This window comes from Bos indicus x Bos taurus, chromosome 5, assembly GCF_003369695.1.
Source record: "Bos indicus x Bos taurus breed Angus x Brahman F1 hybrid chromosome 5, Bos_hybrid_MaternalHap_v2.0, whole genome shotgun sequence".
Taxonomy (NCBI): Eukaryota; Metazoa; Chordata; class Mammalia; order Artiodactyla; family Bovidae; genus Bos; species Bos indicus x Bos taurus.
Window position 1 is genome coordinate 64,078,223 of NC_040080.1, and position 24,887 is coordinate 64,103,109.

Below are 24,887 nucleotides of genomic sequence, written 5' to 3' on the forward strand. Positions count from 1 at the left end.
ACAAGAGCCCTCCCCTTCCCTTTTAGCCTTGAGGTCTCAGCTCCAGCCTCAGCTTCCAAGCCAGTTCTGCCATCCTCCACTGGCTCCCTGGCTCCCTAGGGCCCCAGAGCAGAGCGATCTTCCTGGGGAAAAGGGGCGTCCTTGTTGATTGCTTAGAGGGAGGCTTGTGTCATCATCTGTCCACCAGGTGGCGTACACACTCCTGCAGCGCAGCTCATTCGAAAGGCCAGCACAGCCCCCTCCCTAGCACATTAATTATGCACCTGCCCTCGGACCCCAGTCCAGCCTCTCACTTCCTTCCCTGGGGCTATTCTGCCACACCCCCCTCTACTCTCCCCCAGCCGGCTCCTCCCCCTCCCCCAGCGCCTGTCTGCTCCCCACCACCAGCAGCCCCACCCCCTCACTCCCTCCCTCTGCCAGCCGTGCATCTGGCGCCCCCGGGGAGCCACTGATTCTCTGCCTGTCGCCTCAAGATCCTGGGCAGAGCGAGAAGGGCCCCCAGCTGCGGCTTGGAACACACACCCCTCCAGTCAGCATCCTTCCTCTGCCCACCAGGACGGCCAGGAGAGGGTCTACCTGAAGGCAGTGCTCAAAAATTCCCCACCTGGCAAGGATGTCAGAGAGACCTAAGACAGAAATGGAGAAGAGACAGGGGCAAAACCAGAGGCTGATACAGACAGAATGAGAGACAGAGACACAGAGATGGAGACAGGGAGTGGCGTGTGTGTGTGTGTGTGTGTATGTATGAGAGTGAAGAAGCTGGGTAGAGGAAGCTGTGGCCTGAGACTAGCAAAAGGAGGCGAGGTGGGGTGGGTCAGGACTCCAGAAAAACAGGAGGGGCTTCTGTCCTGGGTACCTTGGGCCTGAGTGTGCCCCCTGCCCCCACCACCTCGGCAGCCCCTGAGTTTGGCACTCGGGCTCAGGTTCTGGATGGAGCCTTGTGGCCCGTGGCCTGGCTGTTCCTGCCTCTCCCTGCCTCCCTGTCTGCCCCACCTACACCCAGGTTCCTGGTCCAGGCTCCTGTCTGTCTCTCCCGGAGTGTCTGTGTCCACTTCATCTTCTCAGCATTCCCGATCCTTGTTTTGTGTCTTGTCACATCCATGTGTCTGTCTATCTGTTTATGTGTGCCCCGGCTTGTCTTTTGGACTGCCAGTGCCAGCATACACCTGTGTGTGTCCATCATTGTCTGTGAATGTCCACCTTTCTGTCAAGGCAAGGAAGGTAGGGTCGGCTCTGAGTACCTGGCTGGGTATGCATGTCTCTTGATGAAAGTTGCATTTATCTCTCGGGTCTCTGTGTATGCACACTCTGTGTAAACCGACTGTGTCCATCTACGTGGATCAGTGCCACTAGGCTTGCACCTGTCTGTGTATGTGTGCACTGTTCTCTGTGTGAATGTGTTTCACTGTGCCTGTATGTTCACCTTTATTGTGTGGCCTGACCCTGCGAGGCTCCTGCGTGCATGCCTCAGGCCATGTGTTGGGATCTCCCGGTATGCATCTGTCTGTCTCTTTGCTTGTCCCTATCTCTGTCGCTGTCGAGGTGTCGGTCATACCACAACCTCAGCCACAGCCTCAGTGCATAGCAACAGCTGACAGCTGAAGACTCCCTGGGCAGGAGAGAGAGAGAGACTAGGGGGAGGAGGGAGCTGATGAAGAAACAGCCAAGAGGATTGGGACAGAGACAGGACCAGACTGGGGACAGAGACAAGGACAGGGCTAGAGGAGAAAGGGGAGAAGGATCTAGAGCGACTGATGGTGAAAGAAGGGACCCTGGGCGGAAAGGGATGGATGGAGATCGCACCAAGAAGCCGGGCCGTTGGTGCGGCTCCTGCCCAACCCCCACGCAGGGACGCTCTGGGACGCGTGGGGGGTCAGCAGAGGGGGCGAGGGGCAAAGGTGAATGGCGCGTCTAGCGGAGGGGTCCTGAGACCGCAGAGGGGCCTTGAAGGCGGGGGTGGGGGCGGCGGGCGCCGTTTGTCAGCCCTATTGACAGACGTGATGGGGTTTCCGTCCGTGATCAATGATACTCATCTCCGGGCCGAATGAGCCGCGGGGCGCCCATCCATCCCCGTCAGCGCCGCGCGGCGGCAGTCGCCCGGGGCCCCGCCCGCCCTCACCTCGGCCCCTGCCCTGCTCCTGCCCGGGGACCCTTCAGGGCCCGGAGCACAGAAGAGGCCGGGAGTTCCGAGGGACCCCGGTCTTGCTGGGCTGTTGAGCCTCGCCAGGCTCCCCACTCTCCGTGCCCCGCCTCGGGAACAAGGTCCCGGAGCCGGGAGCCCCACCCTCGGCCCTGTTCCTCAGCGATGCACCCACCCAGCCTCTCGGGTCCGCGGCCCCCGAGCCCCGCAGCCCGCTCGGCTCCGCACCTGGGCCGGGGGCGTGTCTGGGGCGTGTCGGAGTGAAAGTCACCTTCGGTGCCCCCGGCCGGGCGGGAGGGGGCGCGCGGGGCGCGGCCGGGATTGGAGCGCCGCGGAGCCCCGCCCCCCCGCCCGCCCGCCCGAGTCCGACCCAACTTTCTCCCCCGCCCGCGCCCCGCCCCCAGCGCCGCGCTCCGCGCCTCTCGCCGCTCAGTCCGCGGGCCGCGCCGCCCGCTCCCGCCGCTCCGGCAGCCACCCCGCGGCACGCCCGCCGGGGCCCCTAGTCCCCAGGCCCGGCACCCGCCCCGCCCGGCCGCCCGGGAAGATGCGGTTGCTCCTGGAATGGCTTCTCTTGCTCTTTGGCCCGTGGCTCCTGAGGAAGGTAAGGGTAGCTGGGAGGTAGCGCGAGCGCGGGGGTCCCGGACGCCAAGGTTCCAGAGTGCGAGGGGCTCCGTGCGCCTGCCTCGTCTACAGCGCAGAGCGTCCCAACTTTGCCCGGCTCGGGGTGGGAGAAGGGGGGTACGCGGACAGACAGACTCCTGGTTCAGGATAGGCGCTCTCCCAGCGCAAGTTGGCTGAGGGTCCCGGGTGGGGTGGGGTGGGATGGGGGGGTGCCCGGGTGGAGGCCCAACTCGGATCCCGCTCCAGGCGAGGCGGGGGAGGGGACGAAGCCAGACCCACGAGTGTGCCAGACGGAGCGGGAGTGCGAGACAGACAGACAAGCCAGCAGGGTGTCAGCCTTGCCGTCTTTCCGCGCCAACCTCACTCGCCTTCCTCGCTGTCTGTCCTTCCACCTCTCCACCCCCGCCTTCTCATTTCTCTCCTCTGCTCTTGTCACAATGCCAGGTGGGCACTGTGCTCTGAGCAGACTCGGCCCGAACACACGCGCGCACACACGGACCCACACAGATACCGCCGAACTTGGCTACCATCTCCCATCGCATTTCCCGCGGAGATACTGTCTCCCCTGAACAACCTCACAGACACACCCCTCTCGCTCGCCCGGCGGGTAGGGGGTGTGGGCTGTCTGGCTCTCCTCCCGTCCTCTCCTCTCTCCATCTCCCTGAGGCTGGCCTGTTTCCCTGAAGCTCCAGGGCGAAGACAGGCTAAAGGGGCCCAGACTTGATCTGCGTCCCTCCAGACTTGGAGGCTTCAATTCGAATAGACCGGGTGCTCATGTGTGCTGGTGTGGAGTGTGTGGGTCAGCGTGTGCGCCCGTGTGTGCGCCTGTGTCCCGGGCAGCCAGGCTTGCGTGTCCAGCGCTGGCGTCCAGGGTGTGTGTATGCTGGTGTGGAGTGTGGTGTTGGCTCTGAAGGGGTGAGCGTGAGTCCCTGCTTCACAGTACAGCCATCTGTGCCCCGCTGTGCATCCCACAATGGGGGCCTAGGCCCTGGACACCTATCTTCTTACACCAGCCCCGCTGCCTCTGACTTTCCCGTTTCCTACTCTAAGTGTGATCTACCCACTCTGGGGGCAGACAGGTAGCTCCCCAAAGCCCTATTCCCTGCATCCCAGCCCTTAGACCCTACAGAGTCTGGAAGGGGTGTAGACCCCCACACACACACACTTAGCCTCCCACCTGCTCATTCAGATCGCCTTCAGCAGCTCCAGCAGGGCGGGGGCCCTTAGTGAAGCTGGTGACGGAGCTCCCTGATTCAAACCAGCCTGGTGACCTTGAGGGGCTGGAAGGTGGGTGGAGGAGCCCCCTCCACAAATACTGCTTCCACTGGCAGGAGCTTCTTGGGGACCTGCTGCCTAGCTCTGCCCTCGTAGAGCACTCTGGGAGGGGGTCTCTGCCCCACAACCCACTGGGATGTAAAGGCCCCTGGGGGAGAAGTAGTGGGGCTGGATGGTCCTCCCCTGCCCCTCCTTTCTGGTTCCTCCTCACTCTCCTCTCCAATCTCCCCATCAAATAAACTCCCCTGTGGACAGATCTGGTTTAATTTCCTTTGCCCCCTGAAGGGGAATGAAACATCTGGTGAAGACTTGAGGGAGAGTGAGCATGAGGATGTGAGCAATGGAGATCTGAGTGTGTGAGAGCTGCTGCTCTGGAGTCCATGGAGGAGAGGGTGTCTGCCATTTAGTGCGGCTTGTATGCACGTAAGAATCTGTGTTTGCATGTACATACAGACTGTGTTTGCATGTGTATAACTATGAAGGGGGATGTGTGTAGGACAGTGTGTGTCTGACTACCTCTGTGTGTGTGCTCATGTGTGCTGTATGGTGTGTGCACATGTGTATGCACACCTCGGAGTATCAAGGTGTGTCTCTGGTGCATATCTGTGTGTTGGGGTGCCTGTGTTGTCTGTGAGTCTCCGAGGCTTGCGTGTGTCTGCGTTCTTGTCATTTTGAGTGCATTTGAGTGTGGGGATGAGAAGGAAATGGCAACCCACTCTAGTACTCTTGCCTGGGAAATCGCATGGACAGAGGAGCCTGGCAGGCTATAGTCCTTGGGGTCACAAAGAGTCTGACAAGACTTAGGTTCAAAAACAACAATAATGGGATTGTGAGCCTCAAGATGTGTTCATGTATCCTATCCGAATGTGGCTTGTGTGTGTGTTCGTGCACTCAGGGCTGTCTCAGTGCTAGGGCTGGCACTGGGCTGACACTGAGAGGCTGGTGGGGGATAGTTTGCAGGGAAACCCTAATTGTCCCATGTTAAGCACCTTGCCTTCTCCCATCTTGCTCACAGGCTCCTCCTTCAGGCGCCCTCTCCCTCCTCCCTCCTTGCTTCAGGCTCCTGATCTCCTATGGGGCCTGTGACTCCTGGCTTCCACTGCTCCTGGGGCTCTGGCCCAGGCCTCCTACAGGATCTTTCCAATACGGTCTCGGACTTATCGCCCTCTCTGTCTCTGTCTTCCCCACCCCTTGCCAAAGCAGCCACCTACTGGGAAAAGCAGCAGGCGATCAGTAGTCACTAATCACTAATCACTAATTACTAATTAGCTGGGGGAGGGCAGGGGCGGGGCCCTATGGGACCTTCCAGCTCTAGCCTGCCTCAGGAAAGGATTAGGCTGAATTGAGTCTCTCAGCACTGGCTGGCCCCAGCCCTGCATCTAGCCACCCACTCCTGACTCCATATCCCCTCTAACCCCCCAGCTAATCTCTGGCTGGGCCACTTAGGCACGTGCAGCCTGGGCCAGGGCCCAGAGCTGTCGCGGGGATCAGGGGCCGCAGCTGAGCCAGGAGCATAGGCCAGGGGGGGCGCTGATAGCTCCCTTGGGTCAGAGCCCCCGAGTATGGGAGGGGCACCGAAAGGAAAGAAGAAGGTAGACTGTCTTAGGTTTGGGGTGAGGGAGGAGCTGGGGGTCCAGGACTGGGTGGCTGCGGAAGAGGTGAGGTAATTTGGGGACAGAAACAAGGTAAAGAAGGGTCACTGGGTTCAGAGACAGTGTCCTTGGGGAGGGGCGGGATAAATGTTGAGGGAGACCGGTGAGTGGAGGGGGCATCATCGGGGTCAGAGATGAAGTCATTGTGGAGGAGGTGCGGAACTTTGGACCGAGCCCTAGAACTCCTCGTGGGCGGGGACGGGGGACAGGGTCACGGAGAAAGGGCAGGGTCTGTCGTGGGGGAAGGGTCCCAGGGCTCCCGGCTGGCTGGGCGCTGTGGCGAGTCCACAGGGCTTGGGGTGGCAACGAGCTGCGGGCCAGGGATGGGGAGCGGGGAGCACTTGCCTTGAGCGCTGGAAATTGGCGAGTCTCCCCCTCTCCCTAGCCTACCCCTCCTCCACCTCCACCCCGCCCACTCCCCCTCCGGCTCCGGCTTCGGGAAATTACATCCCAGCTCCGCGGCTCCCACCACCCCCCCCCCCACCGCGCCCCGGAGCCCGCGCCTTTATAGGCACATTTATTGCAATAATAAAGTGAGGCGCGGGGCGGGGGGCGGGGGGGGCGGTCGTTCCCGGGGGGACTGCGCCGGCTCTAGGAAGCAGGGAAATAAAATAAAATAAAATAAAATCAAAATTCAGATAACGGTGAGCCTTGCGCTGCAGGCCAGGAGCAGGCGGGCAGGCGGGGCTGAGGGGGAGGGGGTGCCCGGCCCAAGGGCAGAGCCCGCCCCAGCAGCCATCCCCGCCCCCTCACGCTATAGCTATAGTAGGGTCTGGAAGAAGGTATCTTCACCTGCCGAGACCCCTCTGTGGCCTGATACTGCCGGTCTTCTGCCTTTTCTCTGGCTTGACTCCCATACTTGTCCTCAGCCCATCTCCCCATCCCTGTCTCTTATCTCCTTCCTTGTCTCCCATTTTCCATTCCAGCCCCCATTCATATTCCCCATCCCCACCTCCTGGGTCTCTGCATCCTTCAGCAACCCTGTTTCTGCCCAGTAACCACTTCCCATCCCCCGTTTCTGTTCCCACCCCCATCTGGTCCCACCCCCCATCTCCCAGTCCCCGTCCCACTCTCATTCCTCCCAGCGCCCATCCCTCATCCACCATCCCTGTCTCCCCCATCCCCATTCTAGTTCCCACCTTGTTCTGTCCCCCATCTTCACTGCCTTGGCCCCTATCCCATCTGCACCCCAGTCTCTGCCCAGTACCTGTCCACCATTTCTGACCTCCTCTTCTTTCCTGTTCCCATACCTACCCTTGTTCCATCTTTATCTCTGCACCATGTACCTGTGCCTGCCCAGGCCTCAGTCCCAGTCCCCCTCCATCTCTGGCCCAGTCCTCATCGCAGCCTGTCCTGTCCACCCCACCTCTGTCTTCACCCCCATCTCCATCTCTGGTTCCCAGGCAGACCCTGCCTATTTTACCCACCCTGGCTGCGGGGTGCCCCCACCTCTTTCTAGGTGCAAGGCCTCAGTACGCACTTCCGTCTCCTTCCCCGACCCAGGCCTGGAGCACTCTTCCTTCCCCAACTACTGGGTGCTGTCCCCTCCCCCAGTCAGAATCCTGAGCGGCCCGCCGGACCCACACAGCAGGAGAAAAGCCACCGACCAGTCTGGAGGCCTGGGGGAGGTGCACCCTGCAATGCGGATGGGGGGCCGACAGCCTGATCCTCCCCCCATTCCCAGCAGTCCCATACCCAAAGAGCGCTCCCCCCCACCAAGTGGAGTTTGTTCAGCAGAAAAAGGCATCCTCAACTCCCCTGCAGTGCGTGGGCTCGCTGCCTGGGGGGCAAAGCACTCCTGGCTCAGCTCCCACCCGGCTAGGGCCCAGAGGCGCCTGGTGAAGCGCACCCCCACCCTCACCCCGACTCCCTCCTGCCACCACACCTCCGCCCCTCAAGCCGACAGCCGGGCTAGCCTCTCCCCTTCGCAAATGTCACTGCGCCCAATTAGCTTAATTAAACCAGCTCCGAAACGACCAGGACCCCTCCTCGGACAACACCCTGCCCCCACTCTCAAGGGGGAGGGACAGCACCGTGGATTCTAGGCAAACAGGGGCTCCCTTATCACTTCGTTTTCCCCTCCCTCCCACCCCCACCCACAGCTAGAGACAGACCACCTGAAGGGTAGAGGGAGAGAACCACAGTCAGACAGACAGACAGAAACAGAAAAGCAGAATCGCAGAAGAAAATTAGAGACAGAGACAAAAAGAGACTAAGAGAGAGCGAGGGAGATGGAAAAACAGTGAGAGAGCGAGAGAGGGAGAGCGAGCGTGAGAGCTAGGAAGCCAGAGGGAGGGTTTTATTTTATTTTATTCCATGTTCCCATTTCTCGGCTCGTTTCCTCGCAGACTCTCACCCCTCCCTGACTGAGTTCTCCCCCGAAGGTCGCTTCGGCCGCTCCCCCCAACTCTTCCCTTTTATCTTGGCTGTCTCCAGCGGCGGGTGGGGGGTGCAGGTGCCCAAAGCCCAGGGATTTGCCAGGATCAGAGAAGCGTAGACAGCAATTTGTCTGGGATCAGGGTGGGGGGACAACTGGCGCCCCTCACCACCCAGCCAAACCTCCTTCCCTCTCCAGCCCCTGCCTGGGAAGAGTGGCTGCACTGGAGCAGTGGACAGGTCCTGGACTGGGTGCAAGATGTCTAGTGCTTTTGGGGTGCTGGGGGGGAGCTCAGAGGTATTTGGGGTCATAACAGCAGGTGTAGGGGCTCATGGATGCCCCTGGAAAGAGCTAGTGGTTGGGCCCAGGGGGGTGAGGAGTTTAGGTGTCAGAGTTCAAATGACTCCTCCCAACCATTCTTGGACTTCCCCTGGAAGCTTTGATACACTCCCACCTCCAATGCCCTCTCCAGGGCTCAAACCCTGCCCTCTCTAAGCTCACCTCCTGGAGCCTTGGTCCTTCCTGCTGGAAGGCGCTTGTCCCCTCCTCTGCGGCCCAGGACCCCTTCCCCCCATCCCCTCTCAGGCCCACCCTCTGGGTGTTAGCTGCCAGCTCAAGCTTGTCAGTCTGAGTCAGTCTCTCTTACCGCCCCCGCCCCCCACACCTGAGCTGGGAGGAGAGATGGACGGGAGGAGGAATGAGGGGGGCGATAAATATGTATGACGAGCGGGTGGCGGCGGCATTAATAACCCAGGATCGCAGAGCTGCGGGAATGGGACCAGGCGGTGGAGATTCTAGCCTAGCAGCTTGACTCTGCTGTTCCTGTCCCCTGTGGACACATGGTGTATGCAAACAGAGGGGGACACCCATGCTGCCTGGCCTCTTTACCTACTCAAAGCTCATCCTGTAGGCCAGTGTGGGGATCCCCCCACCCCCCAGGAACATTCATATACAACTGACATGTATGCACCACCCCCCAGGGGAACACAATGAGACCACACTTGTTATATCATTGTGAATACACTGACCCAGCCTTGAGAAAGAGCTTGACACATGGACAGAGGAGATCACAGAGGGAAAGTGACACCCCCAGTGAATCACACACAGCCACCCTCAGATACACAGCCAACCCAGGCATACGACTACACCAGTCACAGAGAGGCAACTACCACACCCTGAAACAGCCTCACTCAGATCCACACGCACAGACACAACCAACCTAGGCACATATACAACCCAGACACCTATACAGAGCCACCAGGGACTAGTACAACAGGTATTCACCACCACAAGCAGGCAGACACACACAACACAGCCTCTCCGGACTGCTACACAGGGCATACAGACACGCACAGACATACACACACAGCCACGCCAGGCAGACACATACACACCCATCACCAGAGGTTGAGACTTGAGCATGCGCATGCACACACACACACACACACACACACACACACACAGTCATCACTCCAGGCAGATAGACAGATACATACAATATAACAGAAATACAATCACCCCAGACTCACGCACGGTACTCCGCCCCCCCCAAACAAACCCACAGGCAGTAAGGGCCACACTGAATGGCCACAGCTAGCACGGTCTGACTGACACACTCTGACACGCACAGCTCCTCTCCTTTCCACTCCCCTCGCTGGAGCAGCATCTCCATATTTCTTCCTGTCCACTCTCTCACGTCTCCTTCACTCGGGGCCACCCCCCCACCCCGCCCCGGATAATTGATGGCCCGGGCCTGGCCCTGCCGCTCCGCCTCTCGATCCATCTTGTACTCGCCCCGCTGTCTCCCAGATCGGCTGCCACCTGAGACACAGAGACGGGTCGGGGCAAGCAGGGCAGTCCTCCTCGGTACCCCTCCTAACCCAGGGGAGGACCACCAGGCGGCCTCCCCAAGAGCAGGAGTGCTGGAGGTAGAGAGAGGTGCCCACTAGTAGTCCCCAAGCCTCAGCTGCATGCAGACTCTCCACTGTTCTCCTCAGCTCCGTTGGTCTCCCATGCTCCACCCCTCAAGGAAGTAGAGGCTGAGGCCTGGGTGGGGGCTCCAGTCTTGGCAAAGGTGTGCTGGGAGGTCTCACTCTTTCCTGATGCTGGGCACTGACAGTGGTCATGGCCTCCCTTGCCTGAGTCCAGCTTCTCCATGGCGCATTACTCCCAATCAAGCCAGTTCATAGCTCCAGTCCCTTTCAAACCCACACTGCTTTGGCTCTTTTAGTTTCCTCAGCCCTCGTCAGAGTTCTGTGAGAAGACTAGGATTCTAGTGTCATTTCACAGATGTAGAAACTGAGGCAGAGACCACACACCTTGAAAGAGCCGCAGGCCCATTCCAACGGGCACTCCTTGAACCACTGCTGTGGCAGCCTAATTCCATTTGTTCTCCCAGCGGCTGCGGACAGGGACCGGCGTGGCCCTGGCGGGTGGCCCCAGACAACTCCAGCGTTTCTCTTTTCCTCCTTCTTGGTCCCCAGGCCGTCAGTGCCCAGATACCGGAGTCCAGGAGGCCGCAGTACCTGGAGCTGCGCCCCGCCACGGCCGGAGGTGGCGCCCCTGGCCATCATCTCCCGGCAGCGGCAGCGCCAAAGTCCTCCGACGGCCTGGGCACCGCGCGTGCCTGGAGCTGGGCCTGGCCGGCTAATCACACAGGGACACTGGCCCGGGCTGGGGCGGCGGGAGCGCCAGCGCAGCGCACGAAGAGAAAGCCGTCCATCAAAGCGGCCCGCGCCAAAAAGATCTTTGGCTGGGGGGACTTTTACTTCCGGGTGCACACTCTCAAGTTCTCGCTGCTGGTGACGGGGAAGATCGTGGACCATGTGAACGGTACCTTCAGCGTCTACTTCCGCCACAACTCGTCCAGCCTGGGCAACCTCAGCGTCAGTATCGTGCCGCCCTCCAAGCGTGTAGAGTTTGGGGGCGTCTGGCTGCCGGGGCCCGCCCCCCACCCGCTGCAGTCTACGCTGGCCCTGGAGGGGGTGCTCCCTGGGCTGGGGGCCCCGCTGGGGATAGCGGCGGCGGGGCCGGGGCTCGGGGGCACGCTCGGCGGTGCGCTGGCGGGTCCGCTCGGGGGCGCGCTGGGAGTGCCTGGGGCCAAAGAGTCACGCGCTTTCAATTGCCACGTGGAGTACGAGAAGACGAACCGCGCGCGCAAGCACCGCCCGTGCCTGTACGACCCGTCGCAGGTGTGCTTCACCGAGCACACGCAGAGCCAGGCCGCCTGGCTGTGTGCCAAGCCCTTCAAAGTCATCTGCATTTTCGTCTCCTTCCTCAGCTTTGACTACAAACTGGTGCAGAAGGTGTGCCCAGACTATAACTTCCAGAGCGAGCACCCCTACTTTGGATAGCCCACCCCGCCCTCGCCCCGGCCCCTGAGCTTCCCGCGAAATCCCGGACTCCCTTAAGTGGAACCCCTGCCCCTACCCAGCAGCTCCTGTGGCCGCGTCCCCCCCTTCCACTCTGGGGGTGGAGAGGAGCAGCCCTTCCGAGACTCAGCCGGTGTGGATCCCCTTTTCTTTATGGGGAGTGCCCACGAGGCTAGGGGTAGCCCCCCAAGGGCTACAGCCTCAAGTGGAGGGCCCAGAAGGCAGCCCTAGAATCGGCGGGGCTTGGAGGCGGTCCCCGCGTCCCCTGCGTCCCCATTGAGTCCTCTTCACTCCTGCCCCTGGCGCTGGGATGGATACTCCCTTTGCCCGCAGCTTTAATAACGCCTTGCCTGGCACCCTCATCCCACCCCTTTCTTACTCCCAGGCGCTTGTCTTCCACCCTATACCCACGTAAAGACCATAAAGGCCTATACACCTTGGCCTATTCCCAATCCCTCTGCCTGTCGTATGCCTGTCCCCATTTCCCCCGAACCCCAATAATTAGGGTAGGGGAAGCAAAACTCCCGTGCTTAGGCGATCCACTCGTCTGCACTCTGCCCGCCTCCCTCCAGTCCCTGCCAGCCTTGCTCCACCTTCTGGCTGCTTCCTCTCGGTGATTTTTTTTTTTTCCTACGCCAAAACAGACGGGAAAGGGAACAAAATAAAGTGAAATCCAATACGCGTCTGTGTGAGACCTTTAGGCAAGGGGGTGGTGGTGTGCGTTTCTGTCTGGCAGAGACCGGGCCAGGGCCTCCTCCCTCGGCGGCTCATGGGGAAACTGAGGCAAATATTGACGGAGCTGTCACCTTGGAGGACATCCCAGACGAGACCAGATTCAGACGAGGAGGACGACCCCTGGGGTTGAGCCCTGCAGGAGGTGGGAATTTTCCTCCCAGAGGTGGGCGGAATGAAGCTGCCGAAAATGGGACGGGGATTAGACCTGAGAGGGGACCACCAGCGGGCTCTCTGGGGGAGGAGGTATAAGGCCCTGAATGGGATGGAGATGGAGGGACCGCGTAGGCGGAGCGCTGACAACCTGCTAAGCTCCGCGGCTGGCGGGAGGCGGCAGGTGGAGGGGGAGGGGAAACAGAGTTTGCGGCATCTGGAGTCATCGATCTTCCTTTTCCTTCCTAATTTCGTGGGCGCTGAGTTTGCAGACGGTTGGAGGAGGGAGGGAGAGAGGCCTGAGACGAGAGGGTGGGGGAAGGGACGACTGCGAGTTTGGAGAACTGGGCAGCGCCGCTCCCACTAGCCGTCTGCAAACGCAAACAAGGGCCCCTTCAGCCAGCTGTCCACCCTCCCACCCCTGCAGACGCAGCTGCTAATTTTATCCGCCCCCAACCCTGGCCCGGGCGTTAATTGGCTGCGGCTTCATTAGCAGTTCTCAAGCTCAGCAGCCCCCTTCCCCTCGGGGGACCCCTGACGACGAGGCTAGGGAGGAGGTACAGACAAGCTGAGGCACAGAACGACACCTTCTCCTCTGTAGCCTTCCTTTGCTTTGAGTCCTGGGTCAAGGTAAAACTGGGAGGCAGCAGTGTTCTCCGGAGGATTGCCCGCTGGCTGTACCGGGAAACTGAGTCAGAGGTGAGTCTCACCCAGACACCTTGACTCTCACTCGAGGAGTGGAAAGTCAGTAAGGGGAAAATAAATGCGTGATGGATGGATGGTGGGTGGGTGGATGGATGGATGAACGAACTGAAAGGAAGAGGGAGGTTGGAAGTGGTTCTGGGTCAGAGATTGTAAGAGGGACAGGAACAGGGCTGACTCCCAACACCAAGCCTATTATTGGAAAAAGCTGAAAGCACCTGAGGCTAGAGTTGGGAGGGAAGGAGATTAGAGCTAAGGGGGGACTTCTAAGGTCTGAAATGAGAACCAAGTGGGAATAATTGGAATTAGCAAATTAGCTCATCTGGGCCTCAGTTTCCTCACTTGTGATGCAATAATAAAATAGTTCTGGACACTGAAAGAGACTTTGCAAGGGAACATGCTTTGTGATGGATTGTCTTCCCCCTCTGACTCACAAATTGCCTCCACCACCATCCTCTCCTTCTCCTTTCCTTGTTCTTAGGATGTCTGGACACCTGGGAGCAGAATGAGATGCCCCTGCTGGTAATTGCACTTGTTCACCTCTTGATGTCCTGGTAGTCAGTGATCTATTCTGATATCTCTAGGGCTAAGGCATGCCTAGCATGGTGAAGGAGTTAATGTGTTTGCTGAATGAATGAATGATTGAATGAATGTGTAATATTGCTATGTAAGGCAGTGGTTCTCAAAATCACTGCTTATAGAATCACTAAGGAGAGGTTTTGTTGTATGTCAGTGTGAGTGGGCAAATGCCCACTCTTTAAGATCCACTCTTTAAGATTTAGAACCTCTGAGGAAACTCTCAACACTCATATATTTATATCACACAGCCAATTCTGATACCCAGGTTTGAGAACCTACTCCTCGAGGGATCAGTGAGTCCCTCCCCTAAAGGACAAGTCCAGATGAAGTCAGGCTATAAGGAAATCCCTTCCAGCTCCAAGAATCTATAGCCCCAGGGTACAAAGAGAGCTCACTGATTGCTGGAGCATCCAGACTGAATTGGTAACAAAATTCAACAGGTGCAGTGAGGAGGGGGCACCTCAGTCAGCTCCCACATGTCCCAGAGAAGGAGGAGATGGCCATAGAGGAGGCAGGTTTGTGAGGATGAGGTGAGGGGGTGATCCATCAACAGCATGTTTACATACAGTCTCATTAAATCCCACCACATGTTATTTTATTATTGATTTGCAAGTGGGGAAACTGAGGCTCAAATCAGCTAATTCGTTAGAGTGGGAACTTGAACTCTGGTCTCTCACCCTTCCAATCCAGGATGTTTTACAGCTTGTACAGGAGTCTTTGTATTTCCCAGTGAGCCTAATAATACTGGTTTCCCTGGTAGCTCAGCTGGTAAACAATCTGCCTGCAATGCAGGAGACCCCAGTTCGAATCCTGGGTCGGGAAGATCCCCTGGAGAAGGGATAGGCTACCCTGTTCTTGGGATTCCCTGGTGGCTCAGACGGTAAAGAATCCACCTGCAATGTGGGAGACCTGGGTTCGATCCCGGGGTTGAGAAGATCCCCTGGAGGAGGGCATGGCAACCCATTCCAGTATGCTTGCCTGGAGAATCCCCATGAACAGAGGAGCCTGGTGGGCTGCAGTTCAACGGGTCACAGAGTCCGATACTACTGAGCAACTAAGCACAACACATTCACTCAGTAGATACCCAATAAATTGCTATTGTCTGAACAGACGAAAAAAAACAAAACAAAACAAACGCTGAAGAGCTTCAGGACAATGAGGAGACAGGGCGGCAGTGGATCTCTCATCTTTCAGGCAAGAGCTTCTCCAGTTGGAAAACGAAACTGAAGAGAGAAAAAACTACAATTCCCAACAGACCCTAAAGGGCCCACCTTACGCATGCGTAGGTCCCGCCCTAATTCCGTGGCCTCCCGGTAGCTCTATCGCGCCTGCGCCCTCCGATCGGTCGCCTTTCTACCCCTTGCTTTCCCGCGCCGGAGTTGGTACCCGGATCTCGTGGACTTTGAATCTCTTGTTGCGATGTTGTCCTTCTCTTTTATTTGGGCGACTCGGGTAAGGATGGGGCTCCAGAGAGTAGGTGACCCATAGAAAGTAAGTTCTCAACCTATCCCAGTTAGTCCTATTCTAACGATTCACAAACTTGGGCTTCTCTGGGCTTTTAAACGCACGTGGTCAGGGTCCTCGGGGAAGGGAGAGCGGAGGGGAGTGCGGATGTGCAACTAGGGGATCCCTGAGACCCCCGCTGCACGCAGGGTGATTAGGGCCCCTTCTCATTCCGGGAACCAGATGCCCCAGGGCCTTGTGACTGCCCGTTTGACGTGGCGTTAGGGAAGAGAACCATACTGAATGCCCCGTGGACCCTGTGCTGGCGAGGCAGCACGGTTCTTGGCCTGGACCCTCGAGCTGAGTCTTTCTTGCCAGATCTGAGCCATGCAAATGATGCAACTGGTCACCCATGCTTGCATCAGGGGTCCAGCGGCTCTGGGCTGGAAGGAGGTGGAAAGAGTGGGGAGCACAAAGGACAAGATGCAGGTTTTTGGCCCGCTTCCCCAGAGGCTGCTAAAGGTCTGTGTTCCCACCTCCATTGCTCTGGTAACCACCTCTACAGCTTTTTGCCCTAATCTTTGCCAGCTTGGTCGCCACCACGGCCCCCCACCCTCACCCCCCACCCCCGACTAGAGTATCACTTTGTTAAGGCTCTGCAGGAAAACATGTGTTTCTGTGGGACTGCCCGGCGGCGTTCCAGAGACACAGGCTTCTAGAGGAGAAACTGCCCTGAGGCTTCGCAGAGTGTTTTAAGGGCAGAGGTGGAGGGAGATTCCGAGGTTAGCTGAAAGGATCAAATCAGAACCACCCGCTGGATGTTTATCTCAACCTTGGCTTTAGACCTGGTTTTTGAAGGTGGAAGTGGGGTAAAGGAGAACTGAATGGACTGACTGTACAACTGACTGCTGGGTATGGCGCCTGAGGATCTGATAAGCATAACTAAGCACTGTTAACTCTTTCTCGCCTGGACACTTTTTCTTTGACCCGAGCTTTTCTTTCCCTAGCCTCTGCGGAGATGTGGTCAGCTGGTTGGGATGGCCGTACGGTGCCAGCACAGTGAGGCGGCCCAGACTCAGACTGGAGAAGCAAGCAAGGGCTGGTCAGGCCAGGAGAGTCTATCAGACAGTGACCCTGAGATGTGGGAGCTGCTGCGGAGAGAGAAGGACAGGCAGTGTCGCGGCCTGGAGCTCATTGCTTCAGAGGTGGGCCTGGGGAGAGGGGCCAGGGCTTAGGCCACAGCTGGAAGTAACAGATCATCTTCCTGCTATTTCTCCAGATCTCCCTTTCAAACTCAGGGCCTTCCTGCTGGGCCTCATCTCCGAATCTTCTGCTGATCTCTGAAGCAAAGGCAGGGCCAGTCTGGGTTATGGGCAGGGGCATTAGGAAGCCCCCCAGAGTCTCTTGGAGCTTCTGTAGTTCAGTCTGGTCCCTCTTCCATCCGAGGAGGAAACAAGCCTGGAAGCACAGGCTCACGTGGACAGGAGGCCTTGCTGGAGACACCTATCACAGCAGATGGGTTTCTTTTTTTAATATTTATGTATTTGGCTGTGCCTGGTCTTAGTTGCAGCATGCAGGATCTTCCCTGTGGCACTGAGATCCAGTTCCTCAACCAGGGATTGAACCTTGGCCCCTGCATTGAGAGCCCAGAGTCCTAGCCCCTGGACCACCAGGGAAGTCCTAGCAGCTGGGTTTCTGAGGAGGATGCTCTGGCCCTGTCCCTGACCTGGCAAGGAATCCTCAATGAACAGAGCTTTCTATAGAACCCGGCTCCTCCCTGCAGCCTGGGGCTCTGGCCAGAGGGGGCTATGGGGTCCAGGGAAGGGGGCTCGGTACCTTCTGACACTGCCCCTCCCCCACCTCAGAACTTCTGCAGCCGAGCTGCGCTGGAGGCCCTGGGGTCCTGTCTGAACAACAAGTACTCGGAGGGTTATCCTGGCAAGAGGTGAGGGCTAGGCACCATGAGGCTGGAGGACAGCCTCAGGGACCGTGCTCCCGGTGGGGGAGACCCGCCTGCGCCCTGCCAGTGTGTCTAGAGGATGGTCTTCCCCGTCCTTTGCTGCTGGTCCAGGGGATGGGGGCACCCTTTCTCTGTGCCCTGATCTGCGCCCCTCCCTTTGCAGATACTACGGAGGAGCAGAGGTAGTGGATGAGATAGAGCTGCTGTGTCAGCGCCGGGCCTTGGAGGCCTTTGACCTGGATCCTGCTCAGTGGGGAGTCAATGTCCAACCCTACTCCGGATCCCCAGCCAATCTGGCTGCCTACACAGCCCTTCTGCAGCCTCACGACCGAATCATGGGGCTGGACTTGCCCGATGGGGGCCAGTGAGTGTGGGTGGGGTGGCGGGTGGGCTTGTAGGCAGTATGGGCATGAGAGAAGAGTAATTTATTGAACAGCTACTGTGTTCCATGCAGATGGAACAGGGCTCTCCCAGTCCAGGAGTGGTTGAGGAAGATAAGACCCCATAAGTGTTGCTCAGAGCCACAGGGGTACAACTTGCTAGGAGCAGTGTTCCAGAGACCCCGGCCTTTGGAGCGGGGCAGGAAGCCAGTGGCTGAGTTGGAGAGTTCCTGTACTCTGAACCTGCCTCCTTCCTCTCCTCTCCTCCCAGTCTCACCCACGGCTACATGTCTGATGTCAAGCGGATCTCAGCTACATCTATCTTCTTCGAGTCTATGCCTTATAAGCTGAACGTGAGTGCTCTGGGGTGTGAGGAGGGAGCTCTGAGGAGCTGCTCTGCTTTCTCTTAGAACTTTAGCTTTTTGTCTGTCTGTCTAGCCCCAAACCGGCCTCATTGACTATGACCAGCTGGCACTCACTGCTCGGCTCTTCAAACCACGACTCATCATAGCTGGTACCAGTGCCTATGCTCGTCTCATTGACTACGCCCGCATGAGAGAAGTTAGTGGTGGGCTGTAATCTCTGCCCCTCCCCAAGGGGTCGTGAGGAGACTTGGGAGGAGGGGCAAGCCTTGGGCAGGCCTATCTGGGCCCTCCCCAGGCTGAGGCCTATCTCTGTCCTCCTCTGTACCCACCTAGGTGTGTGACGAGGTCAAGGCACACCTCTTGGCAGACATGGCCCACATCAGTGGCCTGGTGGCTGCCAAGGTGATCCCCTCACCCTTCAAGCACGCGGATATTGTCACCACGACCACTCACAAGACCCTTCGAGGGGCCAGGTCAGGCTTCCCTGAGGGCTTTCCTTGCCTCTCCCTGTCTTCATGCCCCACCCCAGGGCATGGTTGGGGTTGGATGTGAGTTTGTTCCCACCAGAAGCCCTGTCTAGGATACTTCTCCTTTTCTTGCCCCTGGTGGCAGTTCCCCGGCAGGGAGTTTGGGGGTGGAGGTGAGGTCTGCTCTCCTCAAGCCCTGGAGTCCACCACACTGAACACTACTTGGCTGGACTCTGAGAGCCGGTGGGGGCCAGGCCAGCCAGTCTCCTCTGCTCTCCCCACCCCTATGCTCTGTCTTGTCAGCTTAGATTCTGACCGCCTACCTCCCACACAGGTCAGGACTCATCTTCTACCGGAAGGGGGTGCAGGCTGTGGACCCCAAAACTGGCCGAGAGATCCCTTACACATTTGAGGACCGAATCAACTTTGCTGTGTTCCCATCCCTGCAGGGGGGCCCCCACAACCATGCCATTGCTGCAGTGGCTGTGGCCCTAAAGCAGGTTGGGGAGCCTACTCTTGTGGGATGGGAGGGGGCAGGGCTTGGAGGCTCAGACCCTGCACCTTGCTAGCTGAAATTGGAGCTGATGGAAGGGAGGTGTCAGGCTGGGAGGGCGTGGGGATGGGGTCCCAAGTATGCTGGGGGTGGTGGGGCAGGAGGAGCCGGGCTTAAGGCAACAGTGCTGCTGCCTCTTTTCCAGGCCTGCACCCCCATGTTCCGGGAGTACTCCCTGCAGATTCTAAAGAACGCTCAGGCCATGGCTAATGCCCTGCTGGAGCGAGGCTACTCCCTGGTGTCTGGTGAGCTGGGAGGTGGGGTGGGGGAGGTGCAAGCCCCCGTAGCCTCAGAGGCCCAGGACTTACCACCACTCCCTGCTCACTCTCCCCGCCTCAGGTGGCACTGACAACCACCTAGTGCTGGTAGACCTTCGGCCAAAGGGCCTGGACGGAGCTCGAGCAGAACGGGTGTTGGAACTTGTATCCATCACGGCCAACAAGAACACCTGTCCTGGAGATCGAAGTGCCATCACCCCTGGGGGCCTGAGGCTGGGTGAGACCTGCTTTCTGGTAGGGGCGGGGCTGACTGCCAGGTGGACTGGGGCTGTACTAATCCTCTTCTGCCCCTCTCACAGGGGCCCCAGCCCTGACTTCTCGAGGGTTCCTTGAAGATGACTTCCGGAAAGTTGTAGGCTTTATAGATGAAGGTGTCAACATTGGCTTGGAAGTGAAGAGCAAGACCAGTGAGTGGACAAGACCTCCCCCGCCCCCCAGCCAGTTCATACTGACTATCTCCCCCCTCCTCCAGCTGATCTCACTGCCTTCTCCTAAGCTCTGACCACTTTTTTTCGTCACCCGTGTCTAGCCAAACTCCAGGATTTCAAATCTTTCCTGCTCAAAGACCCAGAAACAAGTCATCAGCTGGCCGACCTTAGGCAACGGGTGGAGCAGTTCGCCAGGGCCTTCCCCATGCCTGGTTTTGATGATCACTGAAGGCACCTAAGAAACGAAGCCCGCCGACTGACATGTCTCCCTCTTGGCCTTCCTGGACAAGCTGGGGAGGGGTGGTAACTGCTCCTCTTTCAGCTTTCTGCTGGCGGAGGGAAGGGCCCCCCACTTAGGGCAAGAGCCATGTGTAGTTCCACTTCTCAGGATAAGACTAAGAAGGAGGAGGCTTGGAGCTTTCTTCCCTAACCTCTCCCATTATCTCAGTATTATAGACCCCTGCCCTTTCTTGGGGAGGCGGGAGTTCCTCTCCTGAGCCAGAGGAAGGGGTGGGTAGGCACCCTTCTTTCTGTTTCTATCTAATAAAATACTAACCTGCCCTGAGCTTCTGTTACTGGGGCAGGGGCCCCCCGGGGGCCCCCTGGGCCAAGTGGTGATTCCTCTCCCTCAGCATATTCTTCATTTCCTTCCCACCACCACCACAAGGACCCCCAAGGCTGCCTCCTCCTCTCCCTCTGATCAGAGGCGACACCAGACGTGATTAGCAGGCGCAACAAATTCAATTTGTTAAATGAAATTGTATTTTGCCCACGGCTGCTTCTGTTTGATCCCTGGGGACCGAGGGAAGTAGGGGAGGGGTTGGGGAGGCCCAGGTGTGAGGCGGGAGGGGGTGCCCAGTGGTACCGGAAGCGGGAGGGAAGCGGAAGCAGGGAAGCAGCGCAGGCACTGGAGGAACAAGCCACACCTTCCTGAGTGTGGGTGCCTCAAGCTGGCTGTACTGTCAGCAACGAGCCTGGTCGAGCCCAGGGAGCCAGAGTAGCACCGCCCCCAGGCTGGCGCCAGGAAGCCTGTAGCCTGGGCTAACGTGGGGCCCGCCACGTCATTTGGCACTCAGGCCCCTGCTTGGTCTTGTCTCTCACGTAGGCCACGCTCAACATGTAGCATGCACCCCGCCCTCCGAAGCCAGGGTAACGGGGCAGAGGGGCTGGCATGAGCCTTTGGGTTAGGCTACTGCCTGCCCTTTAACTGCTCCTCCCCCTCGTGGGACTGAAGCTGAGGGTCAGAGGCGCTTCCGCTGCTGGGAGCAAGGGAAGGGGGGTGGGGCTGCCTCCCCTCCTCGTGGGAACCCGGCTGTGTAAGCAGAAACTGGACAGGGTGGCCAGTGTGGCGCCTTGGGGTTGAGGGTGGAGAGTGGAAGAAATGAGTAGGCTGGCTGCTGGTGGTTCACGTCGACTGGCACTGCAGCCAGGCTTAGAAGTCTGGCCTGTCTTTCTTCAGTTTCTTGTAGTCAGTGGAAACTGCAAGGAACTATGGAGAGAAAGGGGGATTGCACTGAGTGCCCCACTCGTCCCTTTGCTGGGGTGGGAGGTGCCCAGCTGGGATCAAGAGATGAGCGAATGGCGGTGCAACCCGAAGGCCACTGGGAGGTACCTTGTATTGGTCATTGGGGCTGAGGCGGTTCCAGGGCTCCGGGTTGTTCTTTCGGTCCCAGCTGTGGAGACGGAGGTGGGGGTGGGGGTGGGGGGTGGTGCTGGTTAGGGTTTCCTCTCTGGGAGCTAGGACTCTGGAGCCTAAGGGGACCCATAAGGTCTGTCCCCCCACCCCAGCACCCTCCATCCTCCCGGGAGATGGGGGTGTGTGCATTTCCCAGAGACTGAGAGGGGAGGGGGCACATTAGCAGGTGCTGACAAGTGAAGCAAGAAGGCTGTCACCATTGTCAGCGTGGGGCCAGGTGATAGACTTGACAACCTGGCCCAAGGACTCCCGCCGGTTCGGTGCCACCCTAGGCTAGCCCCGCAGAGCTGGGCGGTGGGAATCAGGCAGAAATCCCGAAATCCCTAGGTACTGGGGTTGCAGTGATGTGACTTGAATTCAGACAACGCCATGGGTGCTCCTGCCTAATGGCAGACCCTCCATTCCTGCCGCCTCTGGCGCGGCTTGGAGTCTCCGCGCTCCCCTGGTTGCAAAGGCGACCCCAGCAGCTCACCCGGCCACACCCCCAGCGCTTGGGCAGCGAGATAGAGGTACCCAAAGGCCGCCGGCGCCCGGCAGAGCGGCGTCGTCATGGTAACGCGGCCGGGAGCGGTGCTAGTTCCGCAGCCCAAAGCCGGCAGAATCTCTAGCTACTGAGGGTGGGCCCGAGGGGAGGCGGGGGGCCTCCCAGGTCAGGAGTAGGCTCCAGTCCCGAGATGTAGCCTGCCTAGGAGTCCCCTCGAGGACCATCATTCACATCATTCCTGAGAGTCCTGTGCATTCCTGTCCCATCTTGCCCCACCCAGGACCCCTTCCTGCGTCCCAAGCCCGGCCTTTACCAGACGTCGGGGCTGCGCAAGGCGAGTCGCAGCAAGTAGAGCGCAGCGCTGCCCATGCCCAGGCCAATGAAGCCGATCATCGGGATGAGCTGCGGGAAGACAGAAAGAACTTTTTTTCAGGAACAGCCCCCTCCCAATCTCCTTTTACAAGCTTTTCTGCTCGGCCAACCCCCACGCCACCCCATCCCAGGTCTGGCGCTCTCTCCCTTTGGGAAGAGAGGACCTACAGCCTCCCACCACATTTCCTGCCATAGTCTCCCTCAACCTGTAGCTAACCTGTTTGAGGTGACTTCAAGGGACCCGGGGACATATTGCAGGGATTGGATTGAGGGCACTGCAGAAAAATACTAGGAGCTTTGGGGAAACTTAGCAATAGGCAGGGTACGGGTAGATTTCGGGGCTGCCAGGGCAGCTAGAGAGTTAGAAGGTAGAATCATGGCTCCTGGGACCAAACTTACCCCGGGATGTCTCTTGATCTGCCGATAGAAGCGGGCTCCGAGGCTGGTTCCCGCCATAGCGCCTCTCCAGTGTCTGCTCCTCTCCAGCAGCCCTGAGCCCTTGCTCCTCCTGGGGTCCCGCCCCTCTCTGGGGAGGGGTCAGCCCAGCCCAGCCTGGCCCAGCCCCGGCAACTTCATCAGATTCACCCCAACCCCCATCTCTCTCCTTATTGCAGTTCCAGGATCGGCCAGGAAGAGAATTGTTGGGGAGCAGGAGGATTTCTGCTCATCCACTCTCCACTCCAAGGGATCGGATCTTGGCCCAGGAGACATTATCATGCTTTGGGCTGGTCCAAGGGAGAGGCCTCCCAGACTCTAACTGAGAGCCCAACTGAGGGGAATCCTGAAGTGGGAGGAAGGGGCTCAACAGGGGACAGGCAGACAGACCTCCAGTAAAGTGCAGCTGCAGGGTGTTCACAAGTGGGGCGGAGGGGGTGGGGGGATGGGGATCAGGGACAAGTGAGGGCCTCTGTAATGTTTCCCTGACACCCCTAGAGCCACCCAGGAGCTAGCAGGGCCACCTCCCTCCAAGAACAGTGGGGAGTGGTGGTGGGGGCGCAGACAGATCCAAGCCGCTCTAGACCTGGGTGGCTTCTCCAACTTGTGTCATGGTTAGCCTGGAAGAGTGTGGAGGCCAGGGGAGCCGGGCATTATCTCAAGCCTGGCTCAGGATAGAGTAAAACAGTTGGTTAAATCTGGGGATTAAGAGTCTTCCTTCCCCTACCTACCTCGGGTATCCATCCAAGGAGACAACTTCTGCCTCTGACTGTGATGGAGAGAAAGAGAATGGAGTGAAGGAAATCGTGGAAGAAAGATAGAAAAGATGTTGAAAGAGAAAAGAGAACACATAGAGACAGAAGCTAGAGTGATTGCATCCCACTGGATGATCAACTCGGGTGCATGCTGTACTATCAGGTGGGATGCTATACTATCTCTGCCCCTGTCTTTGGGGAACTGGGGTCCTAGGGAGCCCTGCAAGAGCTGAGCCTTAACCACTTCTCCCCATTCCACGCTAACCTAACCCCTCCTTCCCCTACTGCTGTCCTGGCAGCTGATTCCTATAGAGAGCTCCCACTTCTCCCCTCCAAAGCTTCGTGGTGCCCAGGCAGGGGCGAGCCGTGCACCCGCTGCTGTGCCTCTTAGAGTACCGAGAGGTAGGGGTCCCTTCCTGAGGGCCTCCTGCTCTCCCCTCCCGCGCCTGATACCTCCCCCACCTCCTGCGCTGACAAGCGCGGCTGTAATTAGGCTGCGGGGTCCCGAGCTCTCCGCCTCCCTCCGGCGGATAATGAGATAAAGTGTCAGAGACAGGGCGAGAACAAAGAGACAGAGACTCTGTGCTTACGTGTGTGGGGGGCGGGGGCGGGGGACTGACGGGATGTCGGAGCCTGGAGCAGCTCAGAGCCTGGCCCTGAGTACCTGCTCTTCCAGGGCCGGGTCAGGGGCTGAGGTGTCCTTTCACCTGTGCCCCGTAGCCCTCCAGTCTCTGGGGCTAAAAATCAATTCTGGAGCTCGAGCTCGAGGGGCCGCACAGCTGGGCTGCACATGTGACTCCTGTGGCACAGCTGGAGTGATAGGGACTTCTGGCTCCGGTGCCGCGCCCCTTTGCTTCTTGGGCCCTCACCTTTCTTGCGGAGCCCTTTCTCTGAGTCCCAGTGATCCGCGCCTCGCGCTTTCCAGGCTCTCCTCCCGGCTTTTTTCCTGGCAGCCCCGGTGATCCTCCTGCCTTGGGCCTCCGCCCTTGCTTTTCGAGTTTCTTACTACGTTATTGCTTCTGCCTCTCCGGGGCTCCTTGACCCTTCATCTGCTTCTGGTACTTGTCTCTGACCCCTTGTCTGTGACCCTATTTCTAAGGCTCCTTCCGTCTTTGGATCTTGGTCCCTGGGGCCGAACTGAGACTCAGAACTCCTTGAATTCCAGATCTCATTTCTTCCCACCAGAAGGACTCAGGCTACGCTGACCGAGCAGACAGAAGTCATTAGCCGCGGATTAGGCGTGGCCAGGGGCAGGCGGGGGTCCCGCTGGGATCTGTCTCAAAGCTAACCCGCACAGGACACTAATCCGCGCTCTGGTGGAGCTGAACTTCAAAAGCAGCTGGACTCGCGGGAGCGAGCAGGCCGCGGGGCCATGGGCGCGGGCGCCCCCTGGAGGCCGAGCTGCTCTCAAATTCTTAGGGGCGATGCCTCGGGCGCCCCCTATCGGGCCACAGCGGCCCTGAGCCTCGCGGCTTCCGAGCTGGGAAGTTACTGCCAGGAGTGTGGGTCCCGCCGGCCGGCCGCTCTCGCCACTCCCGCCGCCAGGGCAGTGGGTCCAGCAACTTCCACTCATCCATTGTGAGGAGGGGCCGAGGTGGGGGAAGGAGAGGGAACTCAGAAGCTCCCACTTCGCCAGCTGCGGACATCCCAGGTTCAGGCTGGCTCCTTT

The 24,887-nt window shown here is 58.9% G+C and overlaps 3 protein-coding genes across 7 annotated transcripts; 2 read left to right on the plus strand and 1 right to left on the minus strand.

Moving 5' to 3' along the window:
* Positions 1-2,577: 2,577 nt before the first annotated feature.
* Positions 2,578-12,072, plus strand: NXPH4 (neurexophilin 4). Its single transcript, XM_027542330.1, has 2 exons — positions 2,578-2,741; positions 10,549-12,072. The coding sequence occupies exons 1-2, from the start codon at positions 2,685-2,687 to the stop codon at positions 11,416-11,418; spliced, it is 927 nt and encodes a 308-aa protein (XP_027398131.1). The 5' UTR covers positions 2,578-2,684; the 3' UTR covers positions 11,419-12,072.
* Positions 12,073-12,131: 59 nt separating this feature from the next.
* SHMT2 (serine hydroxymethyltransferase 2) lies at positions 12,132-20,248 on the plus strand. Of its 5 annotated transcripts, XM_027542323.1 has the most exons (13): positions 12,132-12,313; positions 12,923-13,020; positions 16,053-16,250; positions 16,911-16,990; positions 17,169-17,369; positions 17,657-17,738; positions 17,824-17,946; positions 18,084-18,223; positions 18,552-18,717; positions 18,916-19,015; positions 19,110-19,265; positions 19,348-19,455; positions 19,578-20,248. In XM_027542323.1, exons 3-13 carry the CDS (start codon positions 16,083-16,085, stop codon positions 19,703-19,705), a joined length of 1,452 nt encoding a protein of 483 aa, XP_027398124.1. In that variant the 5' UTR covers positions 12,132-12,313; positions 12,923-13,020; positions 16,053-16,082; the 3' UTR covers positions 19,706-20,248. The 5 variants fall into 5 exon arrangements, with proteins under 5 accessions (XP_027398124.1, XP_027398123.1, XP_027398122.1 ...); XM_027542322.1 differs by lacking the exons at positions 12,132-12,313; positions 12,923-13,020 and adding an exon at positions 14,917-15,093; XM_027542321.1 differs by lacking the exons at positions 12,132-12,313; positions 12,923-13,020 and adding an exon at positions 14,919-15,054.
* Positions 20,216-23,226, minus strand: NDUFA4L2 (NDUFA4, mitochondrial complex associated like 2). The gene is made up of 4 exons (XM_027542331.1): positions 22,428-23,226; positions 21,970-22,058; positions 21,089-21,149; positions 20,216-20,965 (listed from the first exon to the last, which is right to left on the minus strand). The coding sequence occupies exons 1-4, from the start codon at positions 22,482-22,484 to the stop codon at positions 20,909-20,911; spliced, it is 264 nt and encodes an 87-aa protein (XP_027398132.1). The 5' UTR covers positions 22,485-23,226; the 3' UTR covers positions 20,216-20,908.
* Between the last annotated feature and the right edge of the window lie 1,661 nt (positions 23,227-24,887).